Source organism: Cupressus sempervirens, chromosome 6 (assembly GCF_028749045.1).
Source record: "Cupressus sempervirens isolate cs-2001-9-10 chromosome 6, ASM2874904v1, whole genome shotgun sequence".
Lineage (NCBI taxonomy): Eukaryota > Viridiplantae > Streptophyta > Pinopsida > Cupressales > Cupressaceae > Cupressus > Cupressus sempervirens.
The window spans coordinates 545803873-545819690 of record NC_143123.1 but is presented as its reverse complement, the minus strand read 5'-3'; the positions used below and the strand labels follow the sequence as shown (position 1 = coordinate 545819690).

Here is a 15818-nt window from a genome sequence, read left to right as displayed (position 1 = left end):
GTATGAAAACTATTTTGAGAAAATGCATCTTATAATTCTTTAACTGGTGTCATTTCTACTGAGCACAAAAAATTGAAGTTTCTTGTGACTCTCAATCTTTATAATAACAATCTCAATGGAAGTATGCTATAGTTCTAGCAAATTTTAAGGCAACACAGACTTCTAGTGACAACTCAATGTTGGAAATTGCAAGAGGTATATTTGTGCTTCCTAATTTGAATATCATCTACCTTCATAAGATTCTTCATTCAGGTAACATTTCTCAAAGCTTGGGAAAGTGTAGTTATTTTTTCAAGAGGAAGCATCTCCAAGAACATGTTGACAAGAAATCTTCCTTTGCAGATTTTTGAACAACCAAAGTTGCAGCTTTTAACCCTGAACCACAACTTTTTAGGTCCTATACCAATGAATTAAGAATTGCAAGAGATTGGTCTAGATTTAGCTAGAGGAAAATCATCTGGAAGGAAGCATAATGGATGCCTTTGGAGAATATCTGGGTTTGAATTATTTGCATAACGAAGCTTGTCATCAACACAAAATTTGAACAGGAGAAATGCATGGCCAAAATTTCTCTTGTGCCCCACATAGTACCAAACATAAAATTCCCTTGCATCCATTATTGGCTAAAGCTCTTTAAAAAATTTAGCTGCTTAATGTAACTTTTTAAATTTACAAATTAGTAGAGAAAGTGGATTAGCTAGTTAATAAAATCTTTATGGTTCCACCAGGATAATCTCTGGTCAAATGTGATATATAAATTTCTATTTCTAATTATATGCTCTTTGTTTTAGAAAAGGCGTTCACTTTTCTAGTTCAATCAAATTTTGCTCATACTCTGCATTTATTGTTATTGAAAACAAAATGGTACCTGCATTTATTTTAAATATTTTTCATTTCCTTCAACTCACATACCAAGTTTGAATCCTAATTTGATACCATTTTAAGGGAGGATCATATTTTGGTACATTTAATTTTTTTTTCCCTTTCAATATGTATCCAAAATGTAGAGACTCCTTGTTGACAAAACTGAATGATGCTTCCTGGTAGGTTGGTACGAGTATCTTTAACAACTTGTAAGTATCTTATAATTCTCCTTCAATGTAATCTGCAAGTATGATTGTGACTTCTGCAAATATAAGGTAACTTATATATAATAGAAGAGGACCTTTCTAATGTAATGGCACTATATTTTCAAATATATGGTTTCCAATAATAGTGATCTCCATATATTATATATTATGGAAGAGACAAGTCCCATATATGTCACATGTCCCTTCACAATCCTTAACACAAACAAATAAACATAATTTTAATATGATCATTGTCCCTATCACATGCAATTTGCAATAGTTACTTGCTTAATCACAAGTGATATGCATTAATACTAATCACCTAATACAAGTGATTTGCATCAAGGGTAATCACTTAACATATATATTTTGCATAGATTGATAATGTTTGATTCATTTAGATTAATATTGATCAATCATTGGTTATTGATTATTATGTAGCTGGAGGTTTAGTCATCATTAGATCATTTGAAACTATTACACAGACACATCGACATAGACACACACATGAGAATGATCTAACGATGATTATCAAAGGCAAATATGTTTGTCCAATAGCCATAGAAGGATTATCTTTAGATCAATTTAGTCCAACTGAAGCTACAACATTAACAAATTTTTCTTTTGTGAACCGAAGAATATAAGTGGACAATATAATTGAATTGTTGATGAATTGAGTAGATAAAGAAATTTGTTAACTCAGATGAGAGTAGAAGTACTTGGGTTTGATAATTTGAAAACCATGCATGTGACTAATATTGATTTTGTAGAACCTTGAAAGGATTGCATGACACCAATAACATATAATCATCTACTAAGTGGGTGGATTATTTCATTCAATAAGACACATTCAAAGGAATTCAATTGTGCATACCTAGAGGATCATTGAGAGATAATTTAGTCAACATAAAGCATATAAAAATACTTGTGGGACATTCTGAAATTAATAAGATAATGAAATTGATTGGTAAGAGATACTTTTGGCCTCAAATTAGTAGGGATTTTCAAAAATCTATTAGAAGTTATAGAGTATGCCAAGTTGCTAAAAGAGTTAGTCATAGATAGGATTGTATACACCATTATTGATTCCTAGTAGGCCTTGGGAAGACATTAGCATGGATTATTCTTGGTTTACCAAGGTGTAGATGGGTAATAATTATATTTGTGTTGTGATGGACAAATTTTCCAAGATGACACTTTTCATAACTTGTAGGAAGGCAACATAGCTAACTTAGTATTCAAGGAAAGTATGAGGTTGCATGGGATACCAAAGAGTATTATATATATATATATATATATATATATATAGTAAGTTTGTTGGCTATTTTTCGAAGACACTTTGGAAGAAGATGAATGATTATTTGAAGTTTAGTTCTATATATCATCCATAGACCAATGGACAAACAACGTTTTTTTGGATATAAGTTTGGGTAATTTGTCGAGATGTTTAGTTGGAGATAAACTAGGTAATTAGACTTGATTTTGGCTCAAGAAGAGTTTTCATATAACACTTTAGCAAGAGTATCACAATGATACCTTTTGAGATTTCACTAGCATGTATCCTAAAGGAGTAACATAATTATATTTATCTTGGTCATGAAGAGAGAAGAAGTGATGAAGTAAAGGGTCATGTTGAATTCATGAGGAATTTGCATGAAGAAGTGAAATTTAAATTGGAGCATAATAATCAAAGATATAAAGATATAGTTGATAAAACTAGGATACGTAAGAATTTTGCAATTGGGGATGAAGTTATGATTCATTTAAAGAAGGTTAGGTTTCTTGTTGGAACATATAGCAAGTTGAAGATGAGAATTTTGAACCTTGTAAGGTGTTGAAGAAATTTGATAGTGGTAATGCTTTTGAAGTTGAGTTGTCTACTGACATGGACATATCACCTTTATTCAATAATTCTAATTTGTATGAGTATTGTGAGCCTAAAAATAACTTACATATGAAGCCAAAATATCCTAAGAAACATATGGATGAGGTTGAGAGGATATTGGATAGTAGAATTGGTAAGAGAACCATAGGAATGAATATTTGGAGAATTTGGTTAAGTGGAAAAATAAATTAGTTGAAGACAATGCTTGGAGTTCTCAATCTAAGTTAGATCATCTTAGTTCTTCTCAAGTTGTGCAAAGGCCCTTATGAGGTGTATCAATTCTTAATAACCCTAGATGTTTGATACATGAGCATCTTCAGTTCATGGACATCTAACATCGACCCTTTTTTTTTTCTTGTTCTTTTGTTTCACATTTCTAGTTTGTAGGATCATGTCTTTGATTCCTTATTCATGAATTTCAACATGCACAATTTTGGTATCTTATTTGGGACCTATCATGGATCATTCTCCTATGATCATGATCACACATCATTTGGATTCTTTCTTGATGAGATATAATGGGTTTTCCTTGGGTAGCATGTTCTTCATTGGTATTTGAGCAAGAAATTGAATTTTGCTGTGCGATGTATTATTTTTGGTTTGTGATGATCACGAATTGTGGTGGAGATTCATGGATTATGTATGGATCTTTATCTCAAGCCATACATTTCTATGTGCTTATTGGATTAATCGTTGAACTTATCTTTAGGGCTTGTTCCATTTATTGTAATACATTTTCCTGATATTGGGAAATGTGCTTAGATTTGAAATAACATGTGTTATGGTGTATATAAATGTATTGTGATAATGTGAGAGAAATATGAAGAAAAGAAGAAGGGTATCTAGAGGACTCAATAGATCAAGAGAGAGATCTAAATTTGGTTTTCTTGGTTTGGGCCACAACAGGAAGGCCCTACAACTTGACATGCATGAAGCCAATTTGATGTGATTGATTATCATTTGTTAATAAATTTTTTATTATTTTTCATCAATTTAACCCTTGTTGTTTTTTTCTGTATTATTCATTACTACAAGGTTTGGACACCCTTTTGTGGATTCTCCATCCTGAGCTATGCCATATACCAAGCACCTCAATCAAAAAACTACTCATGAGCATAAGTAACTATGCATTAGAATAATTGACACATTAGTTATTGTAGGTAGACAATTAGAATCCCAATATATAGTTGACATAAAATATGGAAACATTGATGTAGATAAAGTACATGTAACACTCACTCCTCATGTACTTCACATGTAATGACTACAACATTCTCTATATTTAGTCCTAACCAACAAATAGCCAAGTCTATTATCACTTACTATCTCCAAATTCATTTTGCAACTAAAGAAAGTCTATCTATGGCAATATCAAATTGACTACAAAGGAATAGAATGACACAAAAACACATTTTGCACATGATTCACTACATTCATTTGCACATTGAAAGATAAGAGAATAATGGAAATGGTAAATGCATTATTGTAAACAACACTCAAGGTAATCAAATCCAAATAATTCAACACTCTATTTGGTAATTAATGTTGAAATAAACAAGATTAATATCAAAATATATGTTGCAGGTTATGAACATTCTCAAAGAGACAAATGCATTCTCAAATCCATTTCATGCATTTTTTCCCCCAATACAACTATAAATTTGAAAAGTATGAAATTCTAGTAGACCAAGCAACTGATTGCAACAAATATGATCAATCAATGACATATATCTACTTACTTCACCTCAAGATTGTGGTCACAACTGAGAACAAACAAATAATATAACACTCAATTGATAAGTCCATAGTTGAATAATTGCTACCAAGCCTAAAATATATTACATTTGAAGACTACATCCATGACAGATGAAGGTTTATCCTTATCCTTCATGATCTTTCCATCAAAGGTTGATTCAAGCTTAATCACAATAATGCCATCACCTATGCCACCATAGTTGAAGATTGAAAAATGGCTTCCATCAAAATGTAAACATAAAAAGCTACAAATTCTTTTTTCATTCATAAATTTTGATTCAATATCTCCTTCAACACAATTACTGTTCACTAGCAACATCCATGATACCAAATTTATAGGTACTCAAAAATGCAAAATAAAATAAAATTCATGGATATTTGTCATTGTGAAAAATATTACTTGCTACATCAAGTTACAATTTATGTAGGATATAAGAGAGATAAGTCTCAATCGAAGTGGACTTTCATATTTTATAACCACTATATTAGATCTCGCTCTGCCAACAATACTCCTACTACATACTACTCTTTATTTATTGGCTATACTAGAGTCTCCTATCAAGTCAATATATTTTTGTATACATTTGATTGACATCTTATCTTATTGAAATACATTACATTTTTAATATTATGTTCTAACATCTACTACTCTTTAACATACCTCGTGTCCAAACCTAAAATTTCAATTATTCCAATTTTAACATATGCTCATCCTTGCCAAAAATATTTCTTGTATAGTACAATGTCAAATCAATATTAAGATTGTATATATAACACATTTTCTACATTCTTCATTGACATTTAATCTTATTGAAATACAATATATTATTATTATTGTACTTGCCATAGGCAAATACTATTACATTCAGTTGTGTGAACTATTCAATTAACACGAACCAATCAAAATGTTTTTTTTTTTTCATTTTAAAAATGATCATAGTTTTTCATAAGTTATAATTTATATTTATAATTTTATTAATTAAAAATATTATTTATTTCAAATGTGATTGGTTCACACAAATTTGTGTTATAAGGACGCTTTTTTCGAACAATCTCCATAATGCATTTTTTTCGCTTGAATTTTAGTGCATTTTAACATTTATAATTATTTATATTTTAATGATTGTTTTCGTTTGTTGAAAATATTTATGACATTTAAATAACTCACATAAATTGTATACTTCTAATTTTTCCTCTATTTTTTTTTATTAACATGATTATCAACATGATCTAAAAAAAATATTAGAAAAGTTTTGTTATGTAAAATTTGAGTGCTTATAATATAAATATAAATATACAAAATTAAATACAAATTTTAACATTTGTAAATTTTTTATTAATATATTTATTTTAATGTTGTTTAAGTTGAAATTATTAGTTCCTTCCATGGGCAGGAATACTTATGCATTCATGTCAATGCAAATATGACATTAACACTAACCAATCAAAGCAAAGAATTTAAAAGATTATATAAAACTTCAAATGTTTATATCTTTTTCTAATTTTTCATTATTTTATAAATCACATTTTTCATCCATTCTATTGGTCCATACTATTTTTGGTGGGGGAGAAAATTATTTTTCTTCAACAAAAAATACAAATATTTTCTAACAACTTCATCTTGCATTAATGAATGTATTAATTACAACTTTATCTTTTCCACATTTGTGACAAGTCGATAAAATTTTATTTTTTCAATCATTTTATCTTCCACCTCACACAACATGTCTAATCAATATTAATTATCACAATCTATTAAATATTTTTTATTTCTTATTTTAAATATATTTATTATTAGTTTTACATTGATGTTTATTTTTAACTATTCGATATAACTTGTTCCTAAAACTTCATGTAATGCATAAGTTCAAATTGCACTTATATATATATACATATATATGTCTTTCTATTATAATTTCAATAGGTTATATCTTTATATTTGAATCTCTAATTTTTTTAAAACTTTTTTTTATAATAAAAGTAGTTAAATTATTACTATTATTTTACTTTTATAAAAATAAATTAAACAATATTATTTTTTAATTATATTTTATAATAGTGTTTGTAATATGTATAATTGATAAGTGTTACAATTTATAAATTATATCATTTATTATTAATAATATTTTTTATTTAAACAATTTATCATTTAGTTTAAATACATTTAAAACTTAAATATATATTTTAATACTAAATTAATAATTATATTTTATATCAAAAAAATATACTAAAGAAATAACAAAAAAAGAACTAATTCAATTCTAAAAGACATATAAATTATTATTAAGTTTTTATAAACTATGTATTAAAATTTAAATAGTTATGTTTTATTTCTTATTTATTATATCATATTTATTCATCAACATTAAATTTATATGTATTACATCTATTTATTATTTACAAATGCACATATTAAATTATATAGATATTATTTTTTATGAAAAATTTGGAAATACAAAACATTAAATAGTAAACTTTCTCTAATTGTGTAAAATTAAACAATTAGTTTTATTTATAAAATATTTTTATATTTCAATACATTTCATTTTTTCTTATAGAAATGTGAGTTTTAATATAAAAATTAAATTCTTAGTTTCATTAATTAAAATATAATATATTTTAATTTTTTATTATAACCATGATTTTATTTAGACTATTTGTTTTATTAAAAAAAAATTATATTTAATTCTCTCTCTCTCTCTCTCTCTCTCTCTCTTTCTCTCTTTCTCATAGACACACAACTTATGTTGGTATCACTTTATCTTACTATTTTATCTCTCTTCCTCTTCCTCCTCTATATTATCTATCCTTTTTTCCTTTGCATATATGTTTATGTTGTTATTGTTGTATACTACTATTTATCTCTATCTATATCTCTATCCTAGTTTTTGTCCAGTGTTAATGATTAAAAATACTGTGAGTTCCATTTGATAATCAAGATGAGAATAATACATAGTTGGGGGAGTTTTTCCAACTACTTATGGTTCTCTAGTAGCATGCATGGTATGCTTAAACATATAATGTAATACTCCAAATGCTTCATCACTTCTTCAAGTTCTATAATTCAAATATTGGTATGGATATCTTTCCTCATTGCACATAATTTAAGTTGTCAATATAGAAGGTGCAAATTTGTCTAAAGCATATGTATTGATCGTAGTATGATATTAAGTACTTAGTGTCATATTAGGGACTTTGGCCTCTTATTCTTGGGCTTAAATGCCCAAAGATATAATAATATAACATGAGAACTTAACAACAAAATATGAGCCATCTTATCAGATCACAAGCACATTTCTAGGATGAGAATTTAACAACAAAATAAGAGCAATCCTATCAGATCACAAGTGTATTTCTAGGCAAAAATTAATGCATTCACAATGTTAATTTAGATTCTCACTCATCTAGACCTCTACAACCATTATGCGTTAGGTAGGAACTATGACGCATTGCGTCTCTTGTTAAAATTGGAAGGATATCAATATTATTATAAGTAAAAGTGGAGCATAAATTTGTTTCTTTTGTTAATTATTTAGTTAATAATTTCTATATACTTTTATTTATGCACTTATAAACTTAGTTGTGTCTCTTCTAATACAAAGTTTTCATTCATTTCTTATTACTATTGCTTTGACACAATTAGGGATACTAAAGAAAGCCATTTTTTTTTGTATTCATTTGTTGGTTCTAATGCTTGACATAATTAGGTATGATAGTTAATTTGTTTCTATTACTAATCTTATATCTCTATTACAATTTACTATCGACAAGTATATGCCACTATGTGGCACTTGTTATTATAATTATTATTAGTTCCTATCATAGGGGCAGGAATACTATTGCATTCATTAGATGCAATTAAAAACTATAAAATATATTAGTTTAACCAATAAGATTCAAGTATTTTTTTAGGTTCTAAGTTTTTTTATAAAGTTTGAATATTTTTATAATTTTTTGAAATGGTAAAAAGTTATTTAACTAAAATCTTATTGGTTCTCACTAATAATAGTAAGGGAGAAAATTAATTTTTGAATTCAAAAAATCAAAAAAAAATTTAAGCTCTAACTTTTAGAGTTAATGTGCAATTAATATAATTGAAAATATCATAAAAGATGATGTGACACTAATTTGAGAATTTAAATTCTTTATAAAATTTGAATTTTTTTTTTTTTGAAAAAAAAGTAGTATTTAATTGAAATCTTATTAGGTCTTACAAAATAGTAATGAAGAAATTTAATTTTTAAAACCAATAATCAATGAAAATTTAAAATTCTAACTTTTGGTATTAATTGAGCAATTAATATAATTATTAAAAAAAGATATGTCACACCACACTTTACCTTACCATTAGTCAAATTAATAATAATAGAATGTACTAACTCATAAAATTTTGATTCATTTTGTCCTTAAAGCATTATCTTTTAAAAGAATTAAAAGTAATAAAAACTAAATAATGTAACAAAGAATTTTAAAAACTAAATAATATTACAAAGAATTTTAAAATGGTAGTTATTGTACGTCAATTATGTTTATTGTTTATGTATTTAAAATTTAAAATATATTATATCATTTTTGGATTTCAAGATGTTGATTAAATATTTAATAGTGTATAAAGATGACAATTGATTGTAGGTTTTTAAAAATAAAGAATTATTTGATGTTAAATAATTGTAAAAAAAATATTTTTGTTTGGTAATTTTCAATTTCTCTAGTTTCTTAATCATATAATTCTTTCTTTTAGGATAAACAATTGGTTTCTGATTTCCTACATTGCAAACATGCAAAAAATAAAATAAAATTTATTGTACTGCAGACTCCAAGACACAAAGAATAAGCAATTTAAATTGTGGATATCTTTTCTATATGTAGAATTTAGTTATAACATGCTTATGCTTTTGTTAGGGTTTTGGTTGGTATTGTTCAACCTTGCACAAGATCTCAATGATCCATTTGTTCACAACACATTACAAGACATTTATGACAACTTTATAATTTCATTCAAACTAATATTGTAGAAATTTTATTTATTATCTCAAGACTTCTCATGAAAAAACCAATAGTGCAAAAAATGTGTTGCCTTGTAATGTATGCGTGATTTTTTTAGTGAAAATGAACAACATTTCTTGAGGGCTTATGAAGATGCTTTCCAGTCTCAAAACTCTTGAAGTTAAAGAATTCCATTTTGTTCTAAAATTCTTTTACACTTTTGAGTTTTCCAATTTAGAGCTTGTTGTAACTTTTTATTAAAGGCATTGATGTTAAAATTCTAATGACACAAAGAAGTAATTTTGCACTTGGTAAGAGCTATAACTTATCTACTCGCATTCAACTACAAACATTAATTCAAAATCTAATTGTCTATGTTTCTCCATGTCTTTAGTTCTTAAGTTCTATGTTCAATTACAATTAATTTTAATACGGTTTAAATATGGTTCAACCTTTAAAAGATTAGAAGATATAAAGAATGTTGTTATAATACATTTTGCATTCCTTCAAATTAAAATGTTTATTCCTCCATCTCAACCCTTTATTGCCACACTCTACAATACTATAACCATGACACATATGACCGGGACTCCGACACTTTGCGTGTCTTGTTAATGATAATGGTTTCATGATCTATAAGACCTTGTGTCCAAACCTAAAATTTCCACTTTAAACAAATTACATTTAACTTATGCTTATCCTTCCGAAAAGATTTTTGTTTTACATTATGTAAAACAATATATTAAAGAAAAGAAAAGAAATATCAGAAAGGCAACCGAGATACCTCTAAAATTTCGCTCTGTTACGCAGCGCACGCCGGTAGTTAATTTATTTATTAATTACCTATTTACCTTAACTTTGGAAAACAGGAAAATATTTAACCGCTTTCCCGGACAAGACGATGCCACATCGGATTTTGTCGCAATTGTTGATTAAATAAGGTCCTCCAATGAGGTTTAGATTTTACCATGATGAAGGCAGAGTTAAGCGGTAGACAACAGAATCAGGATTACTGACCAGCACAGCCTGTAAAGCTAGATATCTTATTAGTTAGGCCAATCTCAACTAATAATCCAGTGTGATTTTCTTCTTTTAAAACAAAATTACAAAATTCTTTAATCCGCCCGCTATGTCGGCGAAATGCTAAACAACGTTCGGATGACAATTTTCGTGGAACGATTTCAATTTTCACGATTAAAGGCTATTTCAAAAATGAATTGGAAGCAATTTTTTCCGAATCTGCGAATTCTCTGATCATTTAAGCTCCTGCTCTGGCGTTGTCCAAAACCCTAACCAGATACTTGGAACATTGACGGTGTATACGAGCGATTTTTTTTAAGGCATGGAGACTTTCTTGAATCTTGTTTTTCAGAAATCGAATTATTTAGATGTCTATCATCTCGTGATGATATAATTCACTGTCTTTATTTGCTTGATCAACGAGTTTGGATTCAAAGAATTTAGGCTTATTGCATTGCTCTTTGAATAGTTGTCTATGTTTGATTGATTCCACTTGCCTTGTTAATTTATGTAAGATAGGAGTCCTTGCATTTCAGAGTAGCATACAAAAATCAGGATAGTTTGCTCGGTAAAGCTAGGTGTGTACGTTTATGTTACTGTCGTAATGTATTTGATTCACTTGTCGTGTTTGTTTCACAAGGAATATTGTAGATTCGTACAAAATATAGATATCTTGTGTCTTTTTAATTGAATAGGCGTTCTAGATGAAAACTAGGGCATTCTAGGTGGTGGAAAATAAAGACTTCAAGTTTTCTAGTTAGTTGATATGATATATTGGCTATAAAGAACCTTTATGGATAGATATACTAGGTTGTTGCTTCATTGAAGAGTAATCAAGGGCTAAGAACTTTGAATTGTGCATGACTATGTGCATTGGTTTCATGAGTCTGTTGAATATTTGGAAGTTGTTGGATTGAAATGGTTTCAGGTCTGTTGTCGCACGAAGAATGATTTTTGACACGGCGATTGTGTTAATTTGACTGGTTGGCAGATTTTCCTTTATCTGTATGTTAGGTTTGTGACGGCTGGTGTTGCAACGGACATCCTCTGGTTATAGCTAGACACAATGGATTGTGTTTCTGGTGCCGAGGACAGAGAGTCTTTGCCCATACTACAGGTGAATAGTTGGGGTCCAGTGCAGCTAGATCTGACAGAGGTCAGGGAGGCTTCCCTCTCACCTAGAAGAGACCTTCTGCTTTTGGTTTCACAGAAATGTGAGGCTTTGCTTGTTCCTCTTCGGAATGATCTTTCAAAGCAGGCTTTGACTGCTAGCTCGTCATCACTGCCAGTTTCTCCACAACAGCCTGTTTCACCAAAGGACCATAGTCAAGCCTCAGCCGAGCCAAAATTCTATACACCTCTTAGCTCAAAAACGAGAAATTTTTCTAGCCCTAATTCTTTGTTCACGTACACTCCGGAAGGCACAGACATATTGCAATCTACACCATTTTATACTCCAGAATATACTTCTTTTAGAAACTGCAATCAATCACATCACATGTCAGCACATGATCAATATGCGACTCCTGAAATGCACTCTTCCTCTTCGTATTTGGAACCTTCATTAACTGGCAGAGAGAGTTCTTCATGTTCAACTTCCAGCCATTTTCCTTCTATTTCCGATGTCAGATCATCGGCTTGGGGATGCCCAGGCGATGAATGCACTGGAAAGGAATATGATGGGAACTTCAAACAGCTTCTTTTTGTGTCAGGTAAGCATGGGCTTATAGTTCATGCTTTCTGTAGTGATGAATTAGAGCATGGCAGGACAAGTATTGGACTGAGTGCCTCCAGAGAAGCAGGTGGGAAGGAGCCAGCTGACATAAGGAATACATCAGGAAGGTTAATAAAGTGGGGACCTGCTGGTGTTTGCTTGGATGATTGTTTTGCAGATGTGACTCATGCAAGTGAAGTAAGTAATAAGTACAATAGAAGTGGGTTTCAGGAACAAATTAATTTCACTGGTGAAGTTGGAGGAAGGGTTAATGAAAGAACGTCAGGGAGTGAAGAATCCAGTAGAAATTCTCCCTCAAAAAGATGGTTGGAGTCTTTTCTTATAGATATGGAGATGGAGGAATCTGGAGGCAAAATTAATGCTCAATTTCCAATGAAGTCTTCAATCCCTTCTTCAGCTAAGGTGGTATCTTTCTACATTTCTTTTACGTCTTCAGCATTTTTGCATTTTATTAGGTCTGGAGGGGAAGTGTTGCCCCATGCTACAGATGATCCTGGGTTAAAGGCTATCATCAGAAAGGAACAGGAGAGCAGGGAAATGAATCAGTCATTAAACGCTGGTTCAGTTCAACCACTTGACCCTTGTTATGGGGATAAGAATTGTTCTGGTGTTGTTTCAGAGAAATTTTCTTTGAACAATGGTGTTAAAATCACATATGAAATTTCCAAGCTATTTTCAAGTCCATCTCATAGAGTTGTTGGGATGGTTTTGACAGGGCAGGGTTGTGTCTCTGAAGCAGTTGACAAATGTTCGTCTAAATCTGAAGTTGAGCTTTTTCTTTTAGTTGCAATGATACATGAGTGGGGAATAAGCTGGACGTGCTCAGTAGATCTTCAGAATTCAGCTCTGAGCAAAATGCCAGACAGCTGTTGGTCAGCATTTCAGTTATCTGAGGATGTTCTTTTTGGCCTTAAGGAATCGGGCAATATTTTCATGTGGTCTGCAATGACTGGTCAATTTGTTGGCTATATTGATGTCATTTATCATTGCGGATTAGATTTGGGACTACATACTGATATGGAAGAAGGGCCTTCGCAAGTAAATATTTTGCCAGAGGATGAAATTGAACAAAGTGGAATGAGCAGGGTAGAGAAACAATCTGGCCATGGAAGGACCGCAAGCTTGCTGAATTTACAAAAAAGTAAGGAAGTCGGACCTAATTATTGCTTTCGAGGGTTGTCGGTGACAGCGAACTCACTGCTGATTGCTGCTACAGACAAGCATGGATTGGTTTATGTGATTTCTACAGATGAATATTTTGCAGGCTCTGAAGATTTTTCTGACAAATCCAGATCATTATATGAACCCCTAAATTTTTCCGATCTCAGTGTCCTCTCTTGCTGGGAAGTAGCAGGCTCTAGTATTGGGAGTCAAAAAAAGTGTAGTGATCTTCCAAATCGCTACTGGCTCAAGTCTTTTACTGATGGAAAAGGAAAAGGCATTCACTGTAGAGAAGAAATCACTGCAAGGAGTAACCAAGTTGCAACTTCAAAGCCTGCAGCTATTCAATCATCTCCTGATTCCAGTGGTTTTGTGAGCAATTTATGTAGAAAGCATAGGATGATATTATCTGAAGGGAAAAATGTACAAGCTCTGCGGAGAGTTTTTCTTCCTTCAGAGCAGTCTGACTCAGATGCTATTATTTCTTTGGGTCCCTATGGAGTCACAAAGCTTGTTCACACTGGCAATTTGAAGGCAGCCATGAATGAGTTTAAAGTTGTCCATGCTTCTCTACGTCTAGCTGGTGCCATTCTTGAGGACAGAGATCTGGATGCTAATTACAAGCTCACAGGTTCCAGATACATGGGAAAGGAAAAAAGGTTTCTGGGAGAAGTTATTGGTTTTTGTTCTGAAGGATGCTTATACATGGTCTCACAATCTGCACTTCATGTTGTCTTACCTCCACTTTCAGCTTCCCCAAGTGTCACAAGATCTTCACCTCGAGGACAATTGCTGTCTAGAGGCATTGATGTCTTTGATTTTTCTACTCAGTATGGAATTCCACTTTCTGTAGATTGCAAAGGGGTACCATATCAACCATGGCAAATTGAAGTACTAGACAGGGCTCTTGTGTTTGATGGCCTCAAAGAAGCTGAATGTCTATCAGCAGAGAATGGTAAGTAGATTAGTACCCATTACTTACTATGCTGCAAAGTTGTGATTCTATTAGACTTTCACACTTGTCCAATATTTCAGATTTTTTTCCCTTTTTGCCATTACAACTCCAATATTTTAAAATGAAATACAATAGACTTCAAAAAATGTAAAACATGTCTGAGCCAAAATATGGGGGAATAGTTGCTGTATGTTATTTGTTTAAAGCAGATATTCATATTACAAAGCATGTAGTTTGTAGAGGTTGACAAAAAAGTAAAGATAACATTTTAGATTGCTGCCAAGCAAGTCTCTGGTTTGGTGTATGCATATTTCCCTGTGTAATTATTCCTTGAGGGGATCTTCTTTGAATGACCTTATTTATTGTTCAAATCAAATGAGGTAGAACCCCACTGTTCTCGAGATCTGAGCTTGTCACTATAATGTATCTAACTCAAGCCAAGGTTTAACTATGCATTCGCTGTTCTTTCCTTGCATTACCCAAGAGGAAAAGGACATAGAGCATCATTGGCTAAGTGTTTGAGTTTTTGGCTTGTTTTTAAGTCTACCCTCAAGTTGTGGGTACATATTTTTAGGCAACTTAAGTTATTTTAAGTTGCAGGCATGCCATTTTATTCAACTTAGTTAACTCTTAGCCCAAAGAGTTCTTGAGTTTAATGATTTAAAGAGAAATGTATTTTAAGTGATTTTTATTAAACATGTGCCAAAATGTTCAAGGGGGGCTTAGGAAAATAAGGAGCCTTTTGGCTTATAGTTATTTTTGTGCGTTTTATTTGGAGAACTGGATTGGGCTTGCAATGGATGTGTGATTGAGATTGAGTCATTATGTTGGGAATTATTATATAACAAACTAGGGATATCTTGGAGCTCATTTTGCAATCACGATTTTCTCTATTGCTGCTGCAATCTTTTGGCATGAGGCTTGAAACCCTTGAGTTTGGAGAGAAATATGGGCTCCCTCTAATCAATAGGGTGTGTTCTGGTGGAAGGGCTTTGGTTTGTGACGCTCTTGTACATCATTTTCAGAGCTGCCTGCTCTTATCAGGTTTTGGACACCATTTTGGAGGTGTTTTAGAGATATCAGTATTGGATTTTGAAAACTTTTAGCAAGATTCCTACCTTTTCCCAAGCACCATTGAGGCTAGCATCAACAGGGACAAGGGTGACGACTTATGAGATCCGGTGTTGATTTTTTGAGGTTTTTTATAAGGATGGCTAGGTTTTTGGGCATTATCTTGTACATTGTTTGTTA

The 15818-nt window shown here is 31.0% G+C and overlaps 1 protein-coding gene across 3 annotated transcripts in view; it reads left to right on the top strand.

Annotated features, from left to right (window-relative positions):
* The first annotated feature begins 10898 nt into the window (after positions 1 to 10898).
* Positions 10899 to 15818, top strand: part of LOC149553405 (spatacsin carboxy-terminus protein) — a 185624-nt gene continuing 180704 nt past the window's right edge. Inside the window, exons 1-2 of one of the 3 annotated variants that reach the window (XM_089788869.1) lie at positions 10899 to 11036; positions 11731 to 14567. In XM_089788869.1, coding sequence (XP_089644995.1) covers positions 11783 to 14567 — 2785 coding nt within the window. In that variant the 5' untranslated portion in view covers positions 10899 to 11036; positions 11731 to 11782. Of the gene's footprint in view, positions 11037 to 11672; positions 14568 to 15818 lie in introns of those variants that run through there. The other 2 variants (XM_089788870.1, XM_089788871.1) reach the window with 2 other exon arrangements.